Source organism: Biomphalaria glabrata, chromosome 8, assembly GCF_947242115.1.
Source record: "Biomphalaria glabrata chromosome 8, xgBioGlab47.1, whole genome shotgun sequence".
NCBI classification, from domain to species: Eukaryota; Metazoa; Mollusca; class Gastropoda; family Planorbidae; genus Biomphalaria; species Biomphalaria glabrata.
The window spans coordinates 3,706,193-3,734,085 of record NC_074718.1 but is presented as its reverse complement, the minus strand read 5'-3'; the positions used below and the strand labels follow the sequence as shown (position 1 = coordinate 3,734,085).

At 34.2% G+C, this 27,893-nt stretch overlaps 2 protein-coding genes across 7 annotated transcripts in view; one reads left to right on the top strand and one right to left on the bottom strand.

Annotated features, from left to right (window-relative positions):
* The first annotated feature begins 105 nt into the window (after nucleotides 1–105).
* LOC106054719 (post-GPI attachment to proteins factor 2-like) lies at nucleotides 106–11,101 on the top strand. 2 transcript variants are annotated; one of them, XM_056038367.1, is made up of 7 exons: nucleotides 110–315; nucleotides 2,012–2,215; nucleotides 3,391–3,649; nucleotides 6,972–7,087; nucleotides 7,975–8,083; nucleotides 9,032–9,185; nucleotides 10,724–10,864. In XM_056038367.1, the coding sequence occupies exons 2-6, from the start codon at nucleotides 2,057–2,059 to the stop codon at nucleotides 9,175–9,177; spliced, it is 789 nt and encodes a 262-aa protein (XP_055894342.1). In that variant the 5' UTR covers nucleotides 110–315; nucleotides 2,012–2,056; the 3' UTR covers nucleotides 9,178–9,185; nucleotides 10,724–10,864. The 2 variants fall into 2 exon arrangements, with proteins under 2 accessions (XP_055894343.1, XP_055894342.1); XM_056038368.1 differs by lacking the exon at nucleotides 9,032–9,185 and having other exon boundaries at nucleotides 106–315; nucleotides 10,724–11,101.
* A 2,611-nt stretch (nucleotides 11,102–13,712) lies between these two features.
* The window catches only part of LOC106054721 (uncharacterized), a 29,673-nt gene continuing 15,492 nt past the window's right edge, over nucleotides 13,713–27,893 (bottom strand). The window contains exons 1-8 of one of the 5 annotated variants that reach the window (XM_056038370.1): nucleotides 23,738–25,236; nucleotides 20,897–21,434; nucleotides 20,277–20,357; nucleotides 18,506–18,585; nucleotides 17,559–17,683; nucleotides 16,411–16,551; nucleotides 15,600–15,732; nucleotides 13,713–15,044 (exon numbers count right to left, since the gene is read on the bottom strand). In XM_056038370.1, the coding sequence (XP_055894345.1) occupies nucleotides 14,915–15,044; nucleotides 15,600–15,732; nucleotides 16,411–16,551; nucleotides 17,559–17,683; nucleotides 18,506–18,585; nucleotides 20,277–20,357; nucleotides 20,897–20,917 (711 nt within the window). In that variant the 5' untranslated portion in view covers nucleotides 20,918–21,434; nucleotides 23,738–25,236 and the 3' untranslated portion in view covers nucleotides 13,713–14,914. Of the gene's footprint in view, nucleotides 15,045–15,599; nucleotides 15,733–16,410; nucleotides 16,552–17,558; nucleotides 17,684–18,505; nucleotides 18,586–20,276; nucleotides 20,358–20,896; nucleotides 21,435–22,035; nucleotides 23,699–23,737; nucleotides 25,237–25,812; nucleotides 26,169–27,893 lie in introns of those variants that run through there. The other 4 variants (XM_056038372.1, XM_056038371.1, XM_056038373.1 and 1 more) reach the window with 4 other exon arrangements.

The window sequence follows — 27,893 nt, the reverse complement described above, 5'->3', positions numbered from 1 at the left end:
GCTAAAACATAATATTGATATTTGTAGATCTAGATCTATATCTGGGTTTGTCAATATTTTGACAAATAGACAAGTTGACCTAGAAAAAAAATAAAAACAAGACCTTTCGCAGAGTAGCACTAGTCTAGATATCTAGAGTTATTAGAGATCTAGAAGACCAAAGTGGAGACTTCACACTTACACTAGCCTACATCTAGTCCGAGTCTCCAAATTCAGACTCTCTAGATAGTAGAGATATACACTATGATAGACTCTAATCTATGTTCTAGTGGATGATTCTAGTTAAATCTAGCATTTTCTCTAGAATCCAGAGAAGTCAGTTGTAAACTAATAAAATTAGAAGTAGTCTAGTCTCTAGCTAGAACTTGACATACTCACATAGATAATCATAATTTAATATTAATTATAAATATAATTAATAAGACAATTAGTTTTATTACTATGAATTACTTGAATTACTGACATGATCATGATGATGGGCCTTTTGCCCGTTAACATGTCAGTAAAGTTTCCCTTTCAGACCTTGCGATCTAGATCTATGGGGCAGATGATGTTAAGGTCATCTGTTTGATATAATCATATATAGACCTAGCTATGGCCCATAGTATGGATGGGCAATATGGCCTACAGTTAATGTGCATGTTGTCATGTGAATGATGTGGCCATCACAACTTTCCCCAACTAAAGACAATGAGACATTACTTAAAAAAAGAATATGATTGGGTGGACTAAGGGGCGCTCTAAAAATCCTGAAATTCATAATCTTCACAGAGATTCGAACCCAGGTTCGGAAGTCAAGCGCGCCGCACCCATGTGTCACATTGAGTGGAAATAGGGATCTTGAAGGAATTTTCTTGGGTATTCCTCACATACTGTCTTCATAGGTAGCTTTAATAGCAGTATTTTTCAGGTCATTCTCTAGATCTAATATAATTTTTAGGGTAGACCAAGTTGCATACTTGAGGCGCGGTGGCTGAGCGGTAAAGTGCTTGGCTTCCAAACTGAGAGTCCTGGGTTCAAATCCTGGTGGTAACAGGGATTTTTAATTTTGTGATCATTGGGCACCTCTGAGTCCACCCAGCTCTAATGGGTACCTTACATTAGTTGGGGAAAAGTAAAGGCAGTTGGTCGTTGTACTGGCCACATGACAACCTCGTTAACCGTAGGCCACAGAAACAGATGACCTTTACATCATCTGCCCTATAGACTGCAAGGTGTGAAAGGGGAACTTTACATTTTACTTTAAGTTACTTAATTACTTAATAATTTACATTCAGATTATGTTTAGAGGTTTGCTTTTGTTTCAAATGTTTCGGATTGTTTCTTTAGAAGTGAATATTACTACATACTAGCTCAAGTGTCCTGTAGGACATCATTAAGTAGGGATCAAACCAGGGACCATCATACTATGTGCCAGAGTGCATATCACACTACCAGGCACCCATCCTGTGATGTAATATGTCATAAAATATTTTTGAAAGCTTTCAATTGGGAATCGCATTAGAAAAACATTTTATAACATAATTTTAAAGAACTTGTATTGTTACAAAGTTGCATTGTCGAGGTGTTATATATCACAGGCTTTACTTAGGCTCAACTTTTTTTTGCTAGTGTCGAAATGGGGTGATGTGTGGATGCTAAGTTGTGCAGTGTGAATGTTAAGGAGTCCCTATGCATTGTTGAATGGAAATGGCATAAAAGATAAAATGCTTTTGAGAATATGGATATGAATTGTGTTTATTAATATTAATGTTATTTATGTTACCATTGTTTGAATATTTAGAGTAAAGAAATATTTTGTTAAAAAGAATATTGATCTATAGAGTATTTTTTAAAGCTTTAAAAATATAGAGATGTTGTTAAAATACACATTTTTACACATCATTTATTATTTAAAATCAAATCTTTAAAATCAAATTAAATAAAAGTAATGTAAGGTAAAGGTTAGATTAAATATGATTTAAATTAAATATCTAAATAGACCTTAACTTATAATTTTATAACTCTACAGTTGATCTAGACTTCCTTGTCTGGAAAGATCGCTACCAACTGGACAATGTCTTCAGAAACAAAACAAATTAGATCAGCACTTTTCCAGTTATCTTTTCCTTTCATGGGAAAGATAGTCTGCGGTCTTCCTCTTTTCGCAACATTTTTTTGTGTTCTCTGGTCAGTTTTATTTGACTTTGAAAAAGCCACAGCAACTCATTGCAGGGTAAGTGTTTTGATAGAATCTAGATCCCAATATTAAGTTCAAATAACTGTCTGACCAATGTTTGAACTTGAGATTACACCTCAAAGCACATCCAACAGGCAGCTAAATTATATGCTTTCTCGTTTTTTTATTTTAAAGGTTTTTTTCCCTTTTATTGTCTATATGTTTTTAACACTAAGAAGTTTTGCCAGCTTGTATGATTACATACAGTTTAAAAAAAATGTTTTCTGAGTGTTTCTGCAATATTTTGACTATATTATGCAATATTCCATTAGAATACATAAAGTCAGAATTAAAGTGTCTTTTCAACTTGTTTTTAATTTTGTAATTTTTAAAAATGTATTTTTAGTCTTTCTGTGACACAAAGTGGCAACCTTGTATTTCTGCTCTTGCTAGAATAAATTTACTTTAAAATGAAGCCAAACATCTTTTTTTTTTTTACATTCTATAGTCAGCTCATAATTCTTTGAAAAACCTGCCATATGAGTCATCAGGCACAATTTTTTTTTTATGTAATAGACCTACAATTTACATAAATTACTTTGTTATTTTTTTACTTATCCCTTAGTCTGTTGGACTGTTGGGGCACTATGCAAGATTCATCGACCGTCTTTCTCCAGTACTTTTGCCTTAGTTAGAACTTCTTTCAATGGCAGGCGCGTCCACTCTTTTATGTTGTCCTCCCATCACTTTCTCTGTCTGCCTCTTCTTCTTTTTCCTGGTACTGTTCCCTGTTCCATCCATCCATCCCAGTGGTGCTACATCCCATGGAGGGCCATAGCCTGCTCTAGCACATCTTTCCATTCTGATCTATCCTGGGCTTTACGTCTCCATGCCCAGATTCTTAAATGCTGTAGATCTACCTCTACATCATCAAGCCACCATGCTCGTGGTCTGCCTTTGGGGTGCCTGCCTTTTGGTTTTTGCTATTTCTTATCTTATATAATACAGACGTTACTTCAAAAAAGAAAATGATTACGTCCTACGCGTCATGCATTTAGTCATGCATATTAACCAATGACTTAAATTCTGCCAAGTCACTATAGAATATATTTCTATCTATAAATAGGTTAAAATAGAATAGCTGATAGATGGTAATTATTTTTTAAATAACCTTTTTTTTCTTTGTTTTAATAATAAATCGTTTATATTAATCCCTCAATTTATGTTTCAAGGTGAACAACTATCTACCTTCAATCAGCGCTGCTATTGGAGGATTTACACCCCAGCGCTATGTTTGGAGAATTTGTATCGCTTTTCATGCAGCCCCTCGTCTTATGATTGCCTGGGCCTACTACAACTTTCATACCTCAGTGCATGCTGGGAAACACAATGAACTTTACAAGGCTGGTGCAGCTTTGACAAGTCTCTGTCATGTGATAGAGGTTACTGCCCTTGTTGGACTGACATATATATCTTCTTTAGACAATCATGGTAATTAAAACTCTTTTTTTTCATACTTAGCTTTTCTGAAATAATGGTTTGCTGAACCAAGGGAATAATGAGTTCCGATTCTGAGGAGTTTGAACTCTATGATTCATTAATATATCAGGCTCTCAGGTGTTCTGGGATGAGGGACAATAACCACTTGGCCACCTATCAAGCTGATTCATGTTCAAATCCTAACTCGAGCTGAGTTGTATTGCTGAGCACCTAAAGGCAACATAGAGACCTCCTTGATACACCCTCCCCTACATGCCCACAAAAGAGAATGGACCATAGCATGGAACAGTGATTCCCAAACTTTTTCCTAAATGGAACATGTTACACATACTGAGTATTTAGCAGAACCCTTTGCTTATTTTTTAGAGAGACTAATTCGCATGGTGGCCTACTAGTTAATTATTCCCATAGTTTGTTTAGGCCTCCCTGAACACTAGGGTTCCGCAGACCTTAGTTTGTGAAACACATAACATGGAATATGGACTCCAGGGTTATTCACAGTCCCCACATGTAAAGGACTCGGGTTAGTCCAATACAGGTGTAGCTCGTGTAGGGGTATGATTCTCATATGCAGACTTTTACATGTATAAATATTATAAAGTACCACTCAACGAAGGAGAATAAAATTTGTATTTATTTACAGTCGACTGCAAGTTACACATATAATATTGAATGCATCATAATTAATTACTGAAATACTAAATGTGCCTGAATTAATACTACAGGGCGCTTAGACTAGGTTCATTTTAACAAAGGCTATCAATGCCACACATAATACTACCCCCAAATAGTCCGTTCACACACATATCAAGAATAATAATATAAGTTATAACATCTCCTTACGCAGGGCATAAAAACTGGTAAACAAACACAAGCACCCTACTCAGACCAGGTCAGCTCTCCAACTGGCTAGACTGACCGCTAGAAAAACTTAGTGTCCCCCCTTGAAAATCCTGTGATAAAAACAATTCTCACACCAACCAACAAAACAAACAAACACATACACAATCTCACATCTTACACACCCCCGCTCTTGACAAAAAGCAATGCAAAAAGGGAAACAAAACTGTTGCATCTCTCTCAAAACCAAAGACTGTAAAGGAGTAGGTGGTGCCCTCTCATTAAAAAAACGTTAAATTAAGGATAAATTACATTATCAAAACCATAAAAGTAAACATGTTGTTCTAGACCCATATCAGCATGGACTTTAAAAAATTGATTTTAGAGACTAATAGGTCTGATAGATGATTTCCGAAGAGATTTAGATAATAATGAGCAAACAGATATTAGACTTTGTTCTCTGTGGCATTTTAAGTCTCAAGTGACGATGCAACTTCTGATGTGACAATCAGGCCAATCCTTTTTATATAATTGCTGTCACATCTAAACATTTTGTAGTCACCAGATTCTGCACCATTTCCAGGCTTTACCCTACTTCTGGTGTGTTCTCCACAGCAATGCACCCTTCTTCTTCTTTTTCTTCTTCTTCTCATTGTTATGTTGGAGCGTTCAGATGACTAGACCAATACATGAGATGAACTGCACAGTGGTTTCCAAATCAGGGAGCTCTCCATATAGTTTTCTTTCTATTGGGGTGTTTTGGGGCCAGTGTCTTATATGGGCCTCTTGGTAAAGAGAGCAGTTTTGGAGGATGTGGTCGGCATTCTCTGGTGATACTCCACATGGGCAGATTTCATTAGTTCCAGTTTTGAGCTTCCGTTACATGTGTTGTTGCATTCTGTTGTATCCGGTCCTGAGTCAAAAGATTAGACATTGGTCTTGTCGGAATAGCTAAGCGTCATCTTTCTTGCGATTTGGATGAGAGCTCGACCATTTCTCATTTATTTTATTTACAATTAGTTTCTTCATTTCTTCTGGAAGCAATGCACCCAAGATTTAATTTTAAAATGCAAACTGTGATTGTAGATGGTTCCAACTGTATACAATAACCATAAACTGAGAAGTTATACTCGCCCTAAGCTCACTACTGCCTCTACTTTATAGAAATGTCTTAATTGATTTTCCAACACTGAAGCACAAAACCTATTAAAAATGGAATGTGTTTCATTATTATTATCATAATAGAACAAATACATAGAAGAACTTCTTTGATCATGAATCAGGAGAAAATAAGTAACTTAAAAGAGTTTTGATGTCCACTCAACATGAACAATTAGGTTATAGCATGAAAATGTGCAGCTTGTAATGTGCCCTACGGAAACGCTATAAAGTTCAAATCAGTCACCACTTTGCCCTTGCTGGCTTAGATTAAAGCAGCTGGTAGCTGCTTGGTAGCTGATTGCCTCTGAAAGAGTCAGCTGGAGAGCTCTAATGAAGGTCCTGGGACACACATTTGAGACCCAGAGAAAACTCTTGGCAAGACAGGCGCAGAAGAGGTAAAGAAAACTTAAAGACTACCATTGGACTGCATCTGAATTAAATGATGCAAAATATGTAGGTTGCAATGGAGTTTGCCTTGTATGAAACTCTGCATTGATCCTTAATCTTCGGAATCAAAGACAATGCCTTATTAATATTATTTTTTTAGATTGTGAAATAATTTTATCAACTCTACTGATTCCATAGTCATTCATCCAATGGATTATTTTAGGAATAATATTGACATACAATTAAGTTAGTCATTCACATACAGACAGCTTAGTCTGATGTCATAAAATTTGGCATACTTAATAGTGGAATAATTTTTTGATATTATTCTGTTTTATATTCACTAACCTGGAATGTTCTTTTTTTACTAAGATAATTTAAATAAAAAGTTTCAACCTTATAAATGTCTTATAAATTTCAATAATGATTTACAACTTTTAATACCTGGTATAAGATTAGATAATGTTATTGGTCCAAACAAATAGAAATTCAATTAGACAATTGTCCACACCAGCGTGACTGTTATAACAGTAAGAGTAAAGGTGCAAGCACAAACAACACACACAGTAAAAAAAAAACAAATCTTGGCCTCCTATTTACTCCTTGGTAATGACCAATCATCTTAAAACACTCTGACTGAAAGTGGAATAAAGGAGTTTTAAATTCTCTGTTTTAGCCTTTTAAAAAAATCCAAAATGACACTAGAGGTATTGGCTTTGTTTCAAGATTTAATTAATATTATGGATCATAATTAGAAACGCTTGAGATAATCCTGTATGCTCATCTCGAGAATTCCATTTTTTTTATAATTTTTTTTTTTAGAATTTAAAAAAATCTAGTGTATCGAATTTAGATATTTATCAGAGCGCTCCTTATCATTGGAAAGGTAGACTGACTATTTTTGTTTATTCTCTGTATACTGCAGGCCTTCATGAAACACTCTTTATAGTATTTATGGCCTCCTCTCTGGTCTACATGCTGCTGACTATACTTCTGTTTTACTGGGGACGCTCACGCAATGGCAGTTTCCTGACGCTAGAGGTAAATGAGAATATCTGTGTTGATCATGTGCTGTGTTCAGTTATTGGTCTGTTGTATAAGAAGTTAATTAGTTTTCCTCTTTGTATAATTTTTTCCTCTGCTTCAAATACTTGTAGTATGGAGGCGTGGTGACTGAGCAGTAAAAAGCTTGGCTTCCATATCGTGGGACCCGGGTTTCGATTCCTGGTGAAGACTGGGATTTTAATTTTGGGATCTTCGGGCACCTCTGAGTCCACCCAGCTCTTGTGGGTACCTGACATTAGTAGGAGGAAAAGTAAAGGCTGTTGTTCGTTGTGCTGGCCACAGGTCACTCTCATTAACCCTGGACCCACAGAAACAGATGCCCTTTACATTCCCAGAGTCACACTGTTATTCATAGTTTGCTTCTAGCTCCATATTCAGGAGGTGAATCATATTGGAATTTCTTCAGTATTCCTATTCTGTGACCACCATGGACCCTCGAAGGACCACCACTCCAGCTCACGGGTATTCCTGGTGGCCCTCTCATGGAATGGTTTAGTGCCTTGTTTGCACTTGGCTACTGGGTCTCTGCTCCCAAGTTTAAAGATGTTGACTAGTTTCACTCACTTTCTGTTGTTTGCCACCAAATAGACATTTCCACCAAATTGCCACATTGCAGTAGGGGAGCTGGAATACTTCGCGCTTGAAATTGTGAACTAACAAGAAGCCTCTAGATAACAGATTGAGGACTCCCATTTTTTAAATTATGCTATGTAGCTAACTAGATCTGAGTTATAAATAGTCGGGTTGACATGTCTAGCGTATGTTTAGTTTGCTGAGTGTCTATAATGTTGCCCTAGCTATGTTTATAAACATCTACGTGACAGAGTTTTTCGCTAACATTTTCTCACTTCTTCTTCCTCCAGGAGTCCAGATCCTTCTCATGGAAACAAAGATTGTTCCTTACAAATATCTCCATATTTTTATTCTCTGTCTACGTTTTCTTTAGACACAACTGGTACTGTGAACCTGGAGGTAAGCTATTGTATTGATTCCCCCTTCACATAGGTCAAGGGTGAAGGTAAATATGTCACTTTGACCATCAATTAATAAGCATGTTATGTAGTTTTATGTAGTTAGGTGTTATTTTCTTTATCTAAAAAAAACAGAAATAACAAGAGTGAAAACTGAATGTGATTTAGCTACAACAGATTGCATGTATCTAAAAATAATGTTGTCATTGACAGATGGATCTGGTCCTATATCTCAATGTTCATGGGCTTTTCACATATGAAGCTCCAAGGAGTAACATTCACTATCTCTTTCTTTGAAGAGTCAAAGACCTTTCCAGGAAGTCACACTACCTTAAAACAGTTTAGATCACCTGAATTGTTTCCTGTTGTTGTATGACTCCATGTAGTATTGCATGACAGAAAGCTTCTCTCACATGATGTTTTCACTCTTGTCATCTAGTGAAGTAAATTGACATTTGGACTTCACTTCCATCCTTTTTAACAAACCATCTGGAACTTAAAGTAAAATCCCATTGTATTCTTCCATCTTTTTTAAGTAGATTGTATATAATACTAATGGATATAATACTAATCACTAATGTTTCAATTTATGCATAGAGAGAAATTATCTTACAAAATCAATACTAATCACTAATGTTTAAAATTTATGTATATAGAGAAATTATCTTACAAAATTAATACTGATCACTAATGTTTCAATTTATGTATAGAAAGAAATTATCTTACAAAATATTTTTTTTTCTAAAAACAATATTGTGTGCAATAGTTAATTAAACTTTTCATTATAAATAATTGATGAGTATTGATTAAGAATGATTATTATATTGGAAACTAAGTGCATTAGTTTCTTGACTAGTTTTTATTTTATTTAATGTTGTTTGAAAAATGTAATTTTAATTTGAATAATCGGTCCTAGTCTGACCTACTTTTATTTTTTATCACTGTCAAGTGTACACTGTCTTTGCTGCCTGTGAATATTTTGTCATCGTGACCAACATTGCATATCACGGCACTGCTATCATAGACTTCTCCCCTTTCTCCCTGGCCTATGTCAATAGTGAGCTCTTAGCTGGTGTCAAGTCGAAGGCGACCTAATTGAATGTGTGAGTGAATGTTTAATTTCAAATCTTATTGTGAAACCTCATTTGACTGATGCTTTGTTGTTTGTTTATTTTTATCTTTCTGACGTTTTGTTCAAACTCTTCCAGCCCTCCCAGACTGTCCCAAAGCAAACTGTAAGATTAGTGTTAGTTTTGGATATAGCGTCATAGGAGGAGCTGTGGGTTTGTGGTTAAGCATTTGGCTTCTGAATTGAGGGTTCCGGGTTCGAATCCTGGTGAAAACTGGGATTTTTAATTTTGGGATTTTAGGATGCCTCTGAGTTCACCCAGCTCTATTGGGTACCTGACATTAGTTGGGGAAAAGTAAAGGCGGTTGGTCGTTGTGCTGACCACACGACACCCTCGTTAACCATGGGCCACTGAAACAGATGATCTTTACATCATCCTCCCCATAGATCACAGGGTCTGAAAGGGGGACTTTACTTTTTACTTAGAGATAGCGTTATGGCACCTTATTTATCAATTACACATCTAGTGAAATGAGGACCCAATGGTTGTCTTAGTTAAAAAGTTGCAGGTGTTAGTGCTCTCCCTTAGATTTCAATCCTGTAGGCCTTTATTGCTTAAAATGCTTATTATTCAAAAGTTAATTAATTTCATTACAGAATCATATTAGCCTACAATAGATTGTTTGCAGTCTGGATATAGAGTAATGTTTCCCTAAAAAAAATATTAAAATATCCACTTATTTATACAATTTTTCCCTCATTAAAATAAATTTCTACCTGTACTTTGTTAGTCTTAAATAAATGTACCCAAATGGCAATCACTCATCCATCATGAGTTATGACCCTTTCCTTTCCATTTTTCATCTGGTGTCTGCACCTGGTGATACTTTTATCCACAGGTTAGATATGTGGATGGATACAACATAACATAAATTTGTATGTGCTAGTGAAAGGTCACGGCATGCTTTGAAATAGAGTTGTGTTTCCTCAATGAGTTTGTTGTTCTATGATGTTGGGCGTGCCTTTTTCTTTTATTCAGAACAGACAGCAGGGATGGCAATAGGCATGTTTGTTTTTTTTTGTAAAAGTTAAATTATTCACTTTTATACAATAACCTCAACAGGTATTCATTCCCTGTCTGATTAAAGCTAGATTTAAGATAAGGTGCAATTTGTATTTTATTCTATCCCCTAATTGGGTATTTGAAAACCAAAAGTAATGGAGGGGTGGCGGCCTTTAGCAAGAGAGTCAACTTGATATTTCTAAATCAAGCGTCAATGTAAAATTCAAACTAATTAATGAGTAAATGCATTGATCTACTTGACCTTAAGGTAAATTTTATATTCCTAATGGCATTTAATATTCTGGACTAACAATAATTCAGTTATCTATGATTAATAAGACATAGTGTTAGGAGCTATACATTTTCCTGCTTGACATAATGTTAGGAACTATACATTTTCCTGTTAGACATAATGTTAGGAACTATACATTTTCCTGTTAGACATAATGTTAGGAACTATACATTTCCCAGCCTGTTTGACCTGATTAACTTTTTTTTCCCCCCCACAGTCTACACAATCTTTGCAGCCTGTGAGTACACAGTCGTGGTCACCAACATTTGTTTTCATTACACTGCTGTCCTAGATTTCAGATGTCAGAAGTTTTTGTTGACAGGCTCTGGTGACATGGGCTATTTACCTTACACGTAATAACTATTGTAAAACAAAACATATTTATTGTTTTTAATGATAAACTCTTAAAATGTAAATATATATATATATATGTTGGTGTATGATGATAGATCTAGAATGTTTGTTTAAGATTACTCTAGTGTACATTCAGTTTGACTGGTGGATGATTTGACATTCCATTGCATGCGTACAAAAACATTAATGTCATTGTTCATTATTTCATAATAAATTCATTGTCACAGTTCTTTATATTTCACTGACTTTATTGTTCAATTTTTATTGATATGCTATTTTTGCTTTTAAGTATTAAATTGCTTTTTTTTTTTTTTAATATGTTGTCCTTCAGCCACTAAATGACTATGGATCATTTCATGGAAATTAGATGAATGCCTGGGCATTATTTTTGGTTGAAATGGTGTCGCCAACGCAGCATTCTCTACCAGACTGTAGCACTATGTGCTACAAGCTTCCTTAAGGTTGCCAACTCATAATTGACTCCCAAAGTCTTTCCCATGTTTGGGTAAAGCTGCCAGGCAGTTGAGGTTTGAGGTTTGAAGTTTTCCATCTATTAGATGTGTAGCCAGCCAAGACAAAAGAACCCTTCCTGCATGAAATTTTTTTATAGCTGTCACAAATGAGGAGGCGCAGTGGCTGAGTGGTAAAGCGCTTGGCTTCCGAACCGGGGTCCTGGGTTTGAATCCTGGGATTTTTAATTTCGGGATCTTCTGGCGCCTCTGAGTCCACCCAGCTCTAATGGGTACCTGACATTAGTTGGGGGAAAGTAAAGGCGGTTGTTTGTTGAGATGGCCACATGACACCCTTGTTAACTGTAAGCCACAGAAACAGACGACTTTTTACATCATCTGCCCTATAGACCACAAGGTCTGAGAATGGAGCTTTGTCACAAATGAGAAATCTCATGGTTGTCAATTATGGGAATTAATTATAATTATTTGTAAAATGTTTTGTTTATGTAACATAATTTTTGTGATAGGTAATCTATGATTCAAAGATGATTACCACATTAGTCATCCAATTAGACATGAAGCTGTTATCCAATTAGACAGGAAGCTATTCTGTTCTGGCCATGACATCCCTTTTCTTTTCAGTCAAATTTATCAATAGACATGGAAAGGGCCATGAGTCACTGGCTGCAGACTTTCAGATAAAGAGCTTTATCTTAAAGTTCAAAAGAACGTGAAAAGGAAAGGAGGCTTAGAAATACCCCAGCTAAGAATTTTTTTTAATGTGGCCGCCATTGACAACGGGATTGTATAAAAAAAACAACTTATCTCTGACATTAAGACTTCAAGGTTTTAGTATCTTTTTAGCTTAGAAAACAGTCATCCTCCGAGTAACTTTCATTGTTTATATACTTGTATAGCTATTTAAAATTCCTGTTTTCTAATTGATTTAGTTCCACTATGTAGACTAGATATACCTTTTAGTCTAAATGTAAATATTCTAGTGTTGATCCACCATAACCCACTTATAGTTAAAGCTTCTATTCTAAGCTTAATCTGATGATTAAAAAAAATTGGAGGACAAACTAATGCCTAATGTCATCACATGTGAACTATTTGCACCAGGCAAAACTAAACTCTGTTATATGTATGTAATCAAAGTAGCAATGCTGAGGTGGCCAATTGTAGTCAAACTGAATTTCTATTTGTTTGGACCTACAAAATGATCTCAAAGTGGAAGATTAGACAAAGCTCTAGCCCTCACTGTAAAAGTAGCAACAAGAAAAACAATGGAGGACAAAGACTCAGCTTAAGTGGAACAAAAAACTGGTTCTTCTATCAACCAGATTGATGCTACTTTCATATCTGCCTGTCTCTAAGAATACAAGAGCCAATGAATGCTCTGCATTAAGATGGCCATACAAAAAATAGTTTGAGTGAAACCAATGTGAGCTGTTTCATTTGATTACTAAATGCATGACGCGTAGGACGTAATCATCTTTTTTGAAGTAACGTCTGTATTATATAAGATAAGATAAGATTCATTAAAAAAAAAAAAAAGATGACTCAGTTTTTCTTTTGTTAGGTTATGTAACTTTTAATTTTCTGTACAAAAATATCAAAAGTAGAAACAAATGCATGAATGGAATTTGATTTGACTTTTGAAGGCACTAATTTCATTCAATTTTCATTCACATTTTTTGGGGTCAATGATAAATCAAATTTATTTACATAAACCTAACTCCCACGAAATGAAATAAACATTCCTTTAAAAAATAAAACCTGTCTTTCACTCTTCAAAAAATTTAAAATGTCACTTTGGTTATGTACAAGCACCAATTAGTTTTCAACAATGTGCATATGGTCCACAACTCCAAGGTTATCAGCAAAATGTTTTATTTTCATTACGAACATTCAAAGGAAAGACAGATTTGGAACACAAATAAAATAGTTTCACAAACTGAAAGTAAAAACTTCTCAATTTATTTTTATCAAATACTTAAAACTTGTAACAAGAAAAACATTTTAAAATACTATTTTAAAAGACAGTGTAAATTGTATCAATTAATTTGGATCACTCTTGTAACTATCCATACTACTGACTTCAACATAATAAATCTGTGTGATTATAAATATGTTTACTAATTGTTTCTGTTATTTATCTTTCTCAATGCACTATGATCTTCTAACTTGCCTGGACCAGCTGGGAAAGGGATAGGGAATAAGGGGCTACCTTGGTAAATGTTTGCACAATCTTTTTAAATGGATAAAAAAAATATGTTCACACTAGCCCTCAAGGGGACTAATTCAACTTAAACTACCACATCTGTCAAGAGATTTAGAGAGTGGGCAAAATAACTTGTACAAACTTATTGCCAGACAGAGTGATTTTTGTAAAAAAAAAAAAAAAAAAAAAAAAAAAAATAGCCATTTAAAATCAGTTACATTGTAGTTGAAAATAAAAATACATTGTAATTTGTTAATACTGAAAGTAATATCCATATGTACAAGAGATTCTAATGGAAAACATTTTAAAACATGAACATCTTTAAAAAAACATGAGAACAAAAGTGGATTTTTTTAAAACCCTGGTAGGATGAAGACAAATGCAAAATAAATTGCTGTTGAAATAGTCTGAAATGGTTCATAAGTCTAGTATTCATTTTGAGAACATAGAATAAGCGTTTGAAAGACAATTGGAGCAATCTGCACATTACAAATGATTTTTTTAAATAACTGTGTGAAATAGTTTTTAATCTTGTTTTAAAAAACAACTAACATCTATGTGCATACAATAAGCATTGGATAGAACAAAATGTAACACCAATGATGAATGATGAAAGTGATTTTTGAAACCTATTTTTCAAAAGCTTTTTAAGTTTTTGGAATATAAACTTGACAGAACAAGGGCCCACACAAACCATAAATGGCTCATAATATAATGCACTTGGATTTCTTATCGATAGCTGATATGAGGATGACTGCTCCTGAAATAGATATCACAGGGTAAAAAAGAGGAAGCAAATAGGGGATTAAAGTCCCAACAACTTGATAATATGGCACAAGGCAAAATGAAATGGCACTCAGTTGTTTAAGTCCCAACAACTTGATTATATGGCACAAGGCAAAATGAAATGGCATGAAATTTCTAATTGGTCCATGTTCCTTCAGAAACCAGCACCAAGGTTTGTACTTAGGTTCATTGTCTAAAATGCATTTCACATGACCAAGCAGCCATACTATCACCCTAACTCAAAAATGTTCACAAACAGGAATGTACCATACATGGTAAAAAGGCAAAGAGTCATAATAGAAAAAAAAACAGCAAAAGCTTTGTACTTTCATGAGCCAAACTTTTTTCCAAAAGGAGTCAAAAAAAAAAAAGCCACATTTCAAATATTTTTTTTATTGAAAGGGTTACTGACTAGCTTTAAAAAAAAAAATGAAGGAAAATTAAAAAAAAAAGACTAAACAATAACTTGACTGCCATGTCAATCACTGTATAACTCAATCTGGCCAACAAAAGATTCTAACAAGTATAAAAACATAAAATGGCAAAGTAGAAGTATAAAAAATCAACTTAACATACAACATAAAAAAATTAATTATGCTTCTTCTGTAGCTGTCTCAGGCTCACAGGTTGGAACTATTCTGGCCCTAGCAAATAACTGCCTCATTTTTCCATATTCCTCCTCCAACAATTCTGCATATCCTGAGATACCCAGCTCTTCTTCTCTAAAGGAACAAAACACAAATTATAACCAAAAAAAAACATAATTTTATTGAAAACATTTTAAATAAATGTTTGACTCGAACTACAATCTAAAAACTAGGAAAGAAAGCTAATTCATTTAACTTTAATACAAAGTGATTTGTCATGATTTTTCAAGTAGCTATTAACACAGAAAAACTATATCAGACAATGCACTTGTCTTAATATCAAACAACTAAGCCATTTTTATACACAGCACGTGGCATGGTGATAATTAAAAAAAAAAATGAATGTGTGAAATAGTTTTAAAACTTGTTTTAAAAACAGTTAACATCTATGTGTATACAGTAAGCATTGGATAGAACAAAATGTAACTACTCAAATGATGAATGTAGAAAGTGATTTTTAAACCTAATTTTCAAAAGTTTTTTAGTATTTCAACATTAATATGACAGATTGACAGAACAAGGGCCCACACAAACAAAGAACGAAGACAGAGACTATAGAAGATGATGTTCCCCTAAAGAGTGGCAATATCTCTAAAAAGTATGTGACCTATTGAACTCTAAAAAACTTACTTTTCTTGGAGCTGCCTCAGAATCTTGTTATAACACAGGCCATGACACGAAACATTAATGAACGGGGGAGGCAAGCAAGCGGCTTCACCAGCTTTGTCCAGCTCCTCCATGATGCCTTGACAGCTGTACGTACCTAAACAAGAACAAAGAGGATTCTATTGCCAGGATGGGTACATTTTGTAATGAATAATTAGCCCGGTGCTCAGAGCTTATATTAGCTCACATCAGTAAATATGAACAGTATGAGAAAAAATAAAAATGGATGATCTCAGCAAATTTTTTTCTGCATTTTATTGATAGACCTTTTGGACAAGAATAAATGGGGGGCTGGGGAAGTGGGGAAAAAGAATGAGGCAGAATGAAGTTGGACATGTGAATGGGGCAGTTTCAAAAGGAGTAAAGTTTCTATGACTTGTGGTTAAGGAAGATGTCATGTGGCCATCACAATGACCAACTGCCTTTACATTTTTCAAATTCCAAGTTAATGTCAGTTACCCATTAGAGAAGGTTTTACTCAAAGATGTCCTCAAGATTTTGCAAAATACCAGTCATTGTGGAGATGTGAGATTGTGACCCCTTGGCTCAATCACTTTACCACATGTCCTACAGCAGAGTCAAGCTGCAGCGCTAAACATGGGCTATAGTGAAATACTGAGGACTGGATTTCAGAGCAGAAATTTACCTCAAGAAAAGGCCGAATTGGAATTCTATGAGAGATACGGTCTGAACAAAAATCTATAAGGACATGAACATGAATTGTGGAGCTACTAGCATCTAATAAACTAGGACTTAGGGTACATGCCAAGTATACCTCCATCTGGGATAAAGTCCTGGTCCATTCTCCGAGCTTCTTCCTGCACACGCATTCTATTTACAAAGCTGTTTGGCGCCATTTTCTGCAGCGGAGAATCATCATTTCTGCAGCCAGTGTCAAGGTTGTCTGCCTTCTGTTCTGTTATTGATCAATGTCACACAAGGAAAGAAAAAAAAAATGACACTCAATCCATGGAGAGCAGAGTCCTACCATGACTAAATTATATAATCATTAACCATGGGATGTGTACCATGGCATTTACACCTCATGCATATCACAAAGACCCATCAAGCCCTCAAAGCTATTTATAAGTAAATGAAAATAAAGAAAGGTCTTGATAGAATAAATTTAAACACAAACTTTAAGCTCAATTTTGCAATCTACTATGTACTTCTTTTGTGATTACTTACATTAAAAAGATTTTTGCTATCTACTACACCAATTTGAGGATAATCCTATTTATATATGACATTATAACCCCAAAGCACAATATACTTGTTAAAAAATGGCCAGATTCATGACAAATACTTTAATGTGAAATTTGTCTTTGACAACTAAAGCTGTACAGGCCAAGGGGAATAAACAGAATTTAAATGTGTATGTGACCTAAAATTATACATTAAATAATTCCTTAAACTCTCAATAATTTTTTATTTCAATCAGTGGCCAGATTGTACTGGGAAGGATGGAAGAGAGCCCCGAAAGACCTGTAACAATCCACTGTCTATTCCTTCACAAGGCCATTATAGTGCAGAAAAGAAAAATGTAAAGGTCTCTACAGTTTTGATAAAACAGGTATGATAAATCTGAAACTGCTTGGAGCCCATTAAAATAGAACAGGTGTTCAGACAGGCTGGGGGAGGGAGAATCCATTGTTTCAAGAGAACTAGTCCTAACTCAGATGATAACTACAAAATTTGTAATGTAGCTTAGTGCTCTATTCTATTACAATTTCTCCACTGTAAAATAGAGTATTTGGCATCTATATTGTTATTGTTACAGTAGTTATGCTAAGGTGGTCTATTGTAGCCAAAATGAATTTCCATTTGATTGGACCAATAAAAATTATCTTATCTTGTTAAAGAATCTTCTATTTCGGGAGAGAAAAAACAATGAGAAAAGACTTTGAATAAACTCCATTTTACCTGACTGCATCACGGCGGGACAGTTTCTATTCAGATTTACTACAATTTTCTGACCTCTCCAAGACCAGCCATTCAATTCTGCCGCAGCTCTGTGTGCTGACTCCAGTTTTTCAAAGCTGACGAAACTAAAGGAACAAAAATATGTTATGTTACAACATTAAAGCTTTTAAGCACTACGTCCCTTGAGCAGAACATAGTTCTCTTTTCAGAGCTTGTAATCCATAGATAAGATGATGTAAAGGTCATCTGTTTCTGTGAACAACCGCCTTTACTTTTCCCTAACTAACGTCAGGTGGGTGGCACCAAAAGATCCCGAAATTAAAAATCCCAGTCTTCACTAGGATTCAAACTCAGGACCTTAGAAGCCAAGCGCTTTACCGCTTGGCAGAACATATTTCAAAAATCTAGCAATAGGATGTGTGTATATTAAGTCATATAAACTTTAGTTACTTGTACAGTGAATTTTAAAGAAGTTTTAACTGAGAGGTTTTAGTAGTATCATGTTCTTTACTACCATTAGAAAATCTTACTTAAGGATCCCGAAGGAATTCATGGGTAAAAAACATATTTGAGCACTCCTTTCATAGCTTGCAATCTATAGGGCAGACGATGTTAAGGTCATTTGTTTCTATGACCGATGGTTAACTGTTGCCAGCACATGACCAACTGCTTACTTTCCCAGACTTATGTCAGGTAACCATCAGAATTGGGTGGACCAAGGGGTGCCCTAAATACCCAAAATAAAAAATCCCACTAAGGACCATCAGTTTGGGAGCCACTGAATTCTATTTTACAAGGCATGACTCAAAATATGATTTAATTTTGCTAAATTTTATGTCAATCTGTTACATGTTACTTTGTTATATGTAAATCTGTCATATGTTACTTTCTTATATGATACAATGTAATGACTGAAATAGAAATTGTGTGTGTGACTTTGTACTGACCAGAAAGTGCCTTTTGTTGATGGTGGAAAATTCACTTTGACAACAGTCCCACAATTACTGAAGAGTTCAGATATGTCCTCCTGAAAAAAAATAATTATTTATTTATAAGAATTATTTGAGGAATCTGTTGTCTATGCTGACCTAAAAAATCACCTGCCTCAATGACAAGTGTTAAGTAATACATATGTTAAATAAAATAATAAAAATTCTTCAAAATTTTTTGTAATGCTTCAGAGAGTGTTTTTGATACTAATGAAAACAAGAGGCTGATAAAAAATCATGTACTGATGATGTTATCCCAGATTTACAATACCTTGGAATAAAAAAAAAAAGATAAATGACAGATCTGAGCAGGAAAAAAAGTTAATGAGCTGATGGTTGCGGCTCAAGCCAGGAGAGATACAAACAAGAAATATATAAATACTAAATGCTGAAGAAGCGAGGCTGAGCGGTAAAGCGCTTGGCTTCCGAACTGGGGGTCACGGGTTTGAATCCTTGTGAAGGACTTGGGATTTTTAATTTTGGAATCTTAGGGCAACTCTGAGTCCACCCAGCTCTAATGGTACCTGACATTAGTTGGGGGAAAAGTAAAAGCAGTTGGTCATTATGCTGGCCACATGACACCCTCATTAACCGTAGGCTATAGAAACAGATGACCTTTACATCAGCTGCCCTATAGACTGCAGGGTCTTAAAGGGGAACGTTTACTTTACTTAAAATACTGAAGAAGAAACTTGGACTCCCTGAACTAATGACAATAAAGAGGTCAGTAAAAGCCAGCTCCTAAATGTAAACATTATAACCCTGTTTTCTACTCTTTCAAGTGACACTGCTCTCCATTTATTGACCTCAATGCATGAAACTTGCTTGAAAGCAGTTAGTGCATGTCAGTATTTTCACAGATAAATAGAAAACACCGAACTGTGGGAGACGGGCGGACTGAGAAATATAGAGGTGCAGATCTCAGAGAGAAAGTGGAGATGGATTGGTCAAACCCTTAGAAAAAGATACCAACAGAGCTACTTGTACTTATTTTTTTTTAGTATGTTTAATATGACTGCCTGGATGACTCCGATCGACCTCTGTTGTGAATGACTCCTCAATGATTTGATTTGCGAGAATGACCAGTGTGTAATGTGTATATGAAAGGAAGTAGCCCTATAACTTGTAAGAGAAGCTCAGAAGGCCATGTTATTGACTTAAGTACTGTTTGGTCTAATATCTGATGATGTTGAAAACCTTTGTCGTCTATCCACTTTTAGTGGGGCCAGTGTCAATGTGGCTTGAAACCCTGTATATAGACTATGACTGTATCGTTGCGAAGAGAGAGTTGGTATATCTCAAGACGTGAGGAACTAGAGATTGTAGCGTGAGAGGCAGTTGATGAAGTGATATATGTACAGTCCTATACTTCCAGAAGATCATTCAGCTACTACATCAAATTTGGATGTTAAATACAGTATATATGTTCTATTCTGTCCTCTATTCAAGCATACATTTTTTTTTTACAATTGTTTGAACTAATTCATATTGCTATTTTAGTACATTTAAATTTCTTATATTTTAATTTAATGTCAATAAACTTGTGTTACGTTCATAGAAACACCCCTGGGAGTCAGTTGTAACTACAGTAATTAGTTTCTATTTTCCTGACAGTACACATCATGCAAGTCACACTGACCCATAAAATATGCTAACTTGCATCTGTTAAGTCATCTGAATCCAAAGTGATTTACAATAGATGGACTAGAGTTAAATGGCCAGCACTTACTTCAGTAGTATCACTGCTTAAACAGCCAACAAAAACTGAAAAATCTGTCTCCTCTGTTTTTGGTAATTCTGCAGACGCCATCTGAGGAACAAAAAACTAGTAGATTGGTGGGATACATGTTGGTCTAATAGGGAAATCTTTATATTTGGCATTGAACATTTAGAGAATATGTGGCTACAGTCAAAAGGATCTTTCTATACCAGCAAAGAGTTAAAGAATATATAAGAAGACCATAATAAAATTAAAATACAAAATTATCGTCTAAATCTGGGAATCAGACTTAACACACAAAAGAGAATAACTCAATTGTGATTTTATATGCATATAATTTGATACTTTATTTAAACAAGTCTGTGTTGAATGCATGGTCCAGTAAACTGTTTAAGTACTCAGGGTTTCTGCACCAAAGTCTAATTGAAATTCAAGGAGTTTTCAAGGAGAAATTTAAAAATTCCAGGACATAAAATTCGCGCCAAAAAATTTTTAAAAAATATTTATAGCCCATATATATATATATAGGTTGGAATAAATTAGATTTGATTACTAAATAAAAATAACTTACTCAAGATATTCAAACATGCAAAAAATACATCATAAACTAGTATGAGTGTAAGGCTTACCATAAAACGCATCTTGAACATCCATTCTTTACAATATATTTACATATATACAAGGGTTTTTAATGTTTTTTAGAGTCCACTGATCTCCCTCACTTTGGTTTCGATTTCCAAAGTAAGTTTTTCAATATGCTCTTTTTTAAGCTTTGCAGAGCGACGTAAAGCATTGGATTCAATTAAAAATTTGTGACTGTTAGTGTTTTCTGCTTTTTTCTGCAAGCTTGTCCGCAGAGTCAGTGAGGCTTGTAATGTCCCTTTCGAACCTAGCTTTTTTGGCTTTCATAGCCTCAAGTTCTTCAAATTGATTGTTTCTTTTCCTTTTTAGGTTCTTTCTTTTTTCCTCCTCAGCCCTTTCTTCCAGATAAATTCTATACTTTGATCTGGCTGAAGCAGCAGCCATTCGCATGCCTGAAGAAATTGATACATTTTTAATTCCTCCCATTGCTTCAATGCTGTTACAAATCATTCTCTTGGCTATAAGAGTTCTCTTCATCATATTGACGCACATTGTCTCTTTATTGGTACTGAAACCTCTTTCGACCTGGGCTTGGCCATGAGACAGAATATAAAGGTTAGAAAAGTGTGTTGTTTTTTTTTATTATGTTCTATATATTGAGTCCTTGAAAAATATTTCTAAGAATATCAACAAGTTTCTAGAAAGGTCATTACAAAAAAACAAGAAAAAGATAACGGGTTCACCGTGAGTTCATTGCAGGTTTCATGTAGTTGACTGTTTTATGTGCTCGCCACAACCCCACTGCCATCATATGGGAGGTTTGGGCTAGATATCTTCACAGCAGTTCTAAACAAACATGTGTATTGCTAAACATGAAGAACATGCAACAAATATTTGTTTTCACTTGGTTTTTTTTTTTCCCCCACTGTAATTTATTTTATCATTTAATTTATACTCATTTTATGGGATTGACTTTAAAGCATTAAACTTGAATCAAATTAAAAACAATATATGTCTAATGTCACTTCAGTATTTGGCTACATCTATAAGAATCTGCAGACATGTATGTGTTACTTAAAAGATAAAAAACTGAATTAAATAAAAGATCTACAAATCTTGCAATTCTCTTAAACTGCCAAAATAAGGCATTAGTTAGGTTGATCTCTATACTTTATCGGATAGATACCTTGTCATGTGGTATGCGCTCTGGACTATCCTCTCAATGATCTCAGGTTTGAACCTTGCCCGTGATCATATTGCTGGAAATTTGGGCTAGGGTGCAGTATTTTTCATTTCTGAAGGAACATCCACAAGTTACAAATAACACAAAGAGAGGAACGGTCACTTGAACAGTGTGATGATTGTTTGCACAGTTGACCCACAAGGAGGTTTACATAAAATCAGTTTCTTGATGTATTAACTGATCTGAACCCTCAAACATGAAAAATTAGAATGAAGAAGAAGAAATATATAGGCAAACTAAATCTATAATCTAGATCTATATATTTATCTTTTAGAATTAGATCTAAATCTAAATCCAGTATTACTGTTATTAAATCTAATGATTTAAATGATGATCTTTTAGAAGACAAATCGAGCAGTTAGACTTGGATATATGGCATATGGTAATATTTTTCCTGATGGTGTGGTAAGCGTTTTGGACTGTTGTCTTACCTACCACAATCTTCCACCATCCTGTGAGAGGTTGATCTATTCTATGTCTATCATGTAATAGATCTATAGTTTGGAAATAGGATCAAATCATCGAGTGACTAGACTAGACTTACATCTAATCATCTAGATCAATAATCAAGTTGAAGCAACAAATATTTTGAAATAGATCTATTAGTATTATACTATTATTAGATTTAATTCTAAATGTAGTCTAATTTAAAGTATCTTACTCTTAGTCTTATGATATCTTACAGACGTTACTTCAAAAAGAAGATGATTACATCCTTCCTAGGCCTAGGCCGCAGTTGGCGTCAGGCATTTTTAATCATTTTATTTTATTTTTTAGTCATGCATATATTATTAGATCTATTAACCAATCATTCATAATCCAATGTCCTACAGTAAAGTCTGAGTAAAGTCACTGGATTTCCTGGCTAGGTACTAGCTCAGACAACCCATTTCTTTCATTCTAATGTCCAGTCAATGTCGCCAGCAACTGAGCAAGGCCAATGATTCCATTTTTCTATGCTCTAGACCAGGGGTGGGCAACCTTTTCCTATCGAGGGCCGCATTACAAAAAATTTTTGGACGGGGGTGGGGGGGCGCATTATATATATATATTATTAATTTATATATAATGTACTTACAGCTTTAAAAAATAAGCTAGCTAGCTGTGTATAATATCTTTTAATTCACATTTATACTCTGCTATGGAGTTATGATTTCTGAAACTAATTTTACGATATTGTTTTTTTTATTTTGTTATCGTCTGCTTACATCTCACAATTTCACCACAAATGAACAGTTGTACTTAATTTGAAGTGTTTAACTATTTACACTTTATTTATTTTTTAAATATTTGTATTTTTTATATGTATAATCTGTGGGCAAACCTGGTTTCTGTAGGTCCGGCTGGCCGCATGTGGCCCACCCCTGCTCTAGACTAATTCTAATTACTAGAATAACTAAGAATAATCTAATCATAATCTAATGTCACTAATTGTGACTAATTATTATTATTCTAATAGCATGCCATGGCACTACGCCGGTATGGAAGAAAGATTTACTGTAGTAAATGATCATGGATGATGATTTACTATCATTTAATTAAATTTAGACTAGATCTAGATCTAATCATCTATCTAGACTAGACCTAAAAGCACAAGCCTAATGCTAATTCTCTAGTCTACATTCATTATTCATAGATAATTTACCTTTTAATTTAATCAGCTAGACATAGATCTAGAATTTATTCTAGAACTAGACTGAAATGAAGACTCTTTATCTACTAGATTTAACTAGATCTAGATCTAGAATCTATCAGCATTTAGATCTAGAGTCTACACTCCTGGCCAATTTTCTGCATTGTCAAGGCGCAGGATCAATACCAAAATCATTATCAAAAGAGGGAATAACTTAGATTCTAGTTGTTTTTTAAATACCGACTTTAATCACGTATAGAAAGAGAAAACAAGCTAATAGAAATAATAGAGCTGTAGATAGCTATGTAGATAAGATTGAAGAAACAACTAGGAATATACACTATTACTAGCAGTAGTTTTGAATAGGGGGGGAGGAGAGAATATTAGGGGAAGGTGGGGTGAAATGTCACAAGGGTAAGTTGTCACAAACACTATATTGATATAATGTGATACGCTATCAAAAATGTGAAACTACAGCTGAGATGTTTACGGAAACATTTACAAATAGTTATAAAATGAAGTCGATACCTTTTCGCATTTTAAAATTATCACGATTCATTGTTTTTGACTGTTCGGAATGTGGAATTTTATTTTTGTGTAATTTTGTTGAAAAACACTTATAATTTTGAGATGATTGTCTAACATTACACTGTTTCATATCTCTGTGTATTAGTTACACACTGAAATTAGTTTTTTTCAAAAAGCTCGATCCAATAAAATATTAAAATAAATGTTCTGAAAATTGTTGTGGGGCAAGTTGTCACACAGGTTGGGGTAATTTGTCACAGTTGTGACAACTTGCCCCAATGAAGATTAAGCATTTTGAAAACAAATTTTAATATTAATATTTGTTTTATTGATTCCTTTTTATGGATGATACCTAAATATATACCTAAATAGTATTAAGCGACTTTCTCTTTAAATAATGCTGTTTACAAAGGTTATGCCAGCATCAACATACAGAAAAGATGTCCTCCGAGCGCAACATTTATTTTAGAAAAGAAGTTACCTAGTCCTACTATTTAGATAGGTTGGAAGTGGGTGCATTGCTGGGAGAAGTGAACAGATATTATACAAATATTATATAGAAAAAAATAAACATTATTTTGAAGAAAAACCTACAGCTTTCCTTGTTAGGTCCAAAACTTTTCAGAACCTTCACATATATATCATTATTTCACGACGGCCAGTCAAGGAAACTACTACAAGAACAAAGTCTTGACTTAATATGCTATTTCTTTTAGACATAGCAAGACATGGTGATTTTTTAAATGTGTGACATTTTACCCCATGCCTGTGTCAACTTACCCCGGTGTGGGGCAAATTGTCACAACCTCAACCCAGCCACTTTTTTGTTGTATAACTTTGATAAATAAAGAGATAAAGTTTATTTCATTTACTCTAATTGTTGTCTGAATGTTTAAGTTACAGCATGTTAAGTTTGGTGAGAATCAATGAATTCTAAATGTTTAAAACATCAAAATGTGAAAACTGTGACAACTAGCCCCACCTTCCCCTATATAATTAATAAATATATTCGTATTACATTTAAATTACAATAATTGCAGACAAAATAGTGGATCTAGATGTAGCATTTGTATTTGATATAGACTAGGTATAGATATTTTGGACTAAAATTTAATGTGCTATCAACATGTAATATTTCTAAGTTAAAGTTGAGATTAATCAAATGAATAAATGTTTTTCAATTACTTATAGTTTCAAACTGGAATAACCATATCTTCTGAGTAGAACACAAAAAAATAGAGCACAAATGTGAATAAGGATAAACAATTTAATTTAGTACTGTTAAACATAATGTAGTCTCAATGTATAAGGCACCCAAAGCCACATGTTTGTATCATATAAGACTGCATAACCATGCTTGACACAACACTCAAACTTTGCCAATAATACAAACATGAAAAGTTTATTTTTATTAAATGTTCAATGTTAAATGCATGTGGGAAAAAAAAGATTTTTTCTTCATGAAGGCATGGTGCACTGCCTGTGATTCTTTTGCTTTTCTTTCCACGCTTAAAATTAAAATCCTAGAGAAATTTAAAGTAAAAAGAAAAAATTATTACTTGTCGTAAATCAGATAATGAGAAATTGAAACTAATTTGAACATTTTAAACTACAACTACAAAAGTTTTAAATACATTTTTAGATGTAGATTGTTACATACAACCTATGATGTCATTTCCTGCCGATTTCTTGTTTTGATTCATGCAAAACATGGATTATCCTGTAAATATTATTCAGCTCATAAATTACTCATGTATTTAGCCAGTCAGCCAAGACTGTTGCCCAGGGTGTGGCATTCGAGGAGCCATACATGAGCTAGGTAGTTGAGAGAATGTAGGTGAATGACTATTCTTAAGTTGAAAGAATATGGCTGTCATTCACCTTTCTCACTTAACCTACACCCCGGGTTAGTAGTTAGTAAAAACAAGTCCGTCCGCGCCGATTTACAGTGGCATTTTATCCCATACTGTAGAAATCACTTTCTGCGAGTCACATTTGCTTCTAATTTTACTCAAAGCTCACAACCAAAACTCAATCATAACCCAACATTCAATCCTAACTTCTGACTTTCAGATAAGGCAAAATCTAAACAATCCATTTACCATTTCTCGCGGTCAGTCAGAATTAGTAAGGTTAATAACATGCAAAAAAAACAACATGCACAATAATAATTTCTTTTAGCAGAGAATTCTGAAAAGAAAATCACATTTTTTATCTGGTGTAAGATAATATTCAAAAATATTTTCTATTATATCTAGAAAGCTGAAAAATAGATGAATTGTCATAATTGCAATTATGCGAATCGGCAGTTCCAATATATCTGAAAAAAAAAAAGTTATGGCTTTTATATAGCGCTACTTTCATGCTTATAGCCTGCTCAGAGCGCTATGGTCCAATCTCATTTGTAGACTAGTTAAAGCTGGGGGCGGGGTATCTGGGAGAAGGTTTTCTGTGCTGCCTTTTAGACACTCACTAAACACAATTTTGCTTGAATCAGGAGTTGGGTGTCAAACCTCGAGCCACCTTCACAGGTAGCCAAGCCAAGCAAAGTAAAGAAGTTAGACGTATCTTTCATTTTATGCTTGTGTGTTTTAAAGGAGAAAAGTTGTTCACTAACTTTAAGGCAGAACATTTTTACATTTCTAATAAAAAAATATGCAAAGGTAAACAGGAACAAATGTATAATCCCTTTCAGTGATTATATGAACACATAACCAATTGTCTCATAAGACTTTTGTTTAACATTAGATATAATTATATAAGAAGATACATGACACCCAATTACCCCTGGTACCTAAAAACTTGTTCCTTTGACAATTAAACCATTGAACAATATGTAACTTATTTTTGTCCATTTCGCATGTAATATTAAAGAGAAACTAGGGTATACAAGTATATCTTAGGGTGCTATTGTACAATTGATTGCTCAAATCATGTACTGTTTTATGTAATGCACAATTGTAAAACAAATTTCCTCACGGATAATAAAGATTATTATTATCATAAAACTGCATTTTTATACCCACAGAAACAAGTTATCACAATCATAATGCATTTCTCTTTTGTATGTAACAACACAAAAGCAAACTAAATATTTTCTCACAGGAACACTAAAAGATGGTAAAGATACTACTTAGAAGTGATAGTACATTAAGAGGAAAGGAATTGTATAAAACTATTAAATTAGTAGGACTAAATGACCCAATGCTGGATCTTGTTATAAATAATTACTAGCATTGTCATACAAGAGGAGGTCCAGAAGTTTAGCGTTTTAAAATCAAAGTTAACGTGTTTTCGTTGGTGTTAATTGGATGCAACCATTTTGTTGATGTAGTGCAACATTTATCTTAAAACACGTATTAGCAAGTGATGTAATAAAAAGCTTTCGATTCAACAATGTATTGTGTTTGTTTAATCACACATGCCCCAGTAGTCAACAAAGCACATGATGTACAACACCAAAAAAATGCAAAAATAGTCCATTTTAGCATTTCAAAACTCAATTACCACATGAATGTTGTGTGCTCTAATGCATAAAGAGTTATGTGCATAGCACAACAAATGTTAATATTAAATCACACATGCCCCAGTGGTCAACAAAGCACATGATATACAACGGTAAATAAAATTGCAAAAAAAT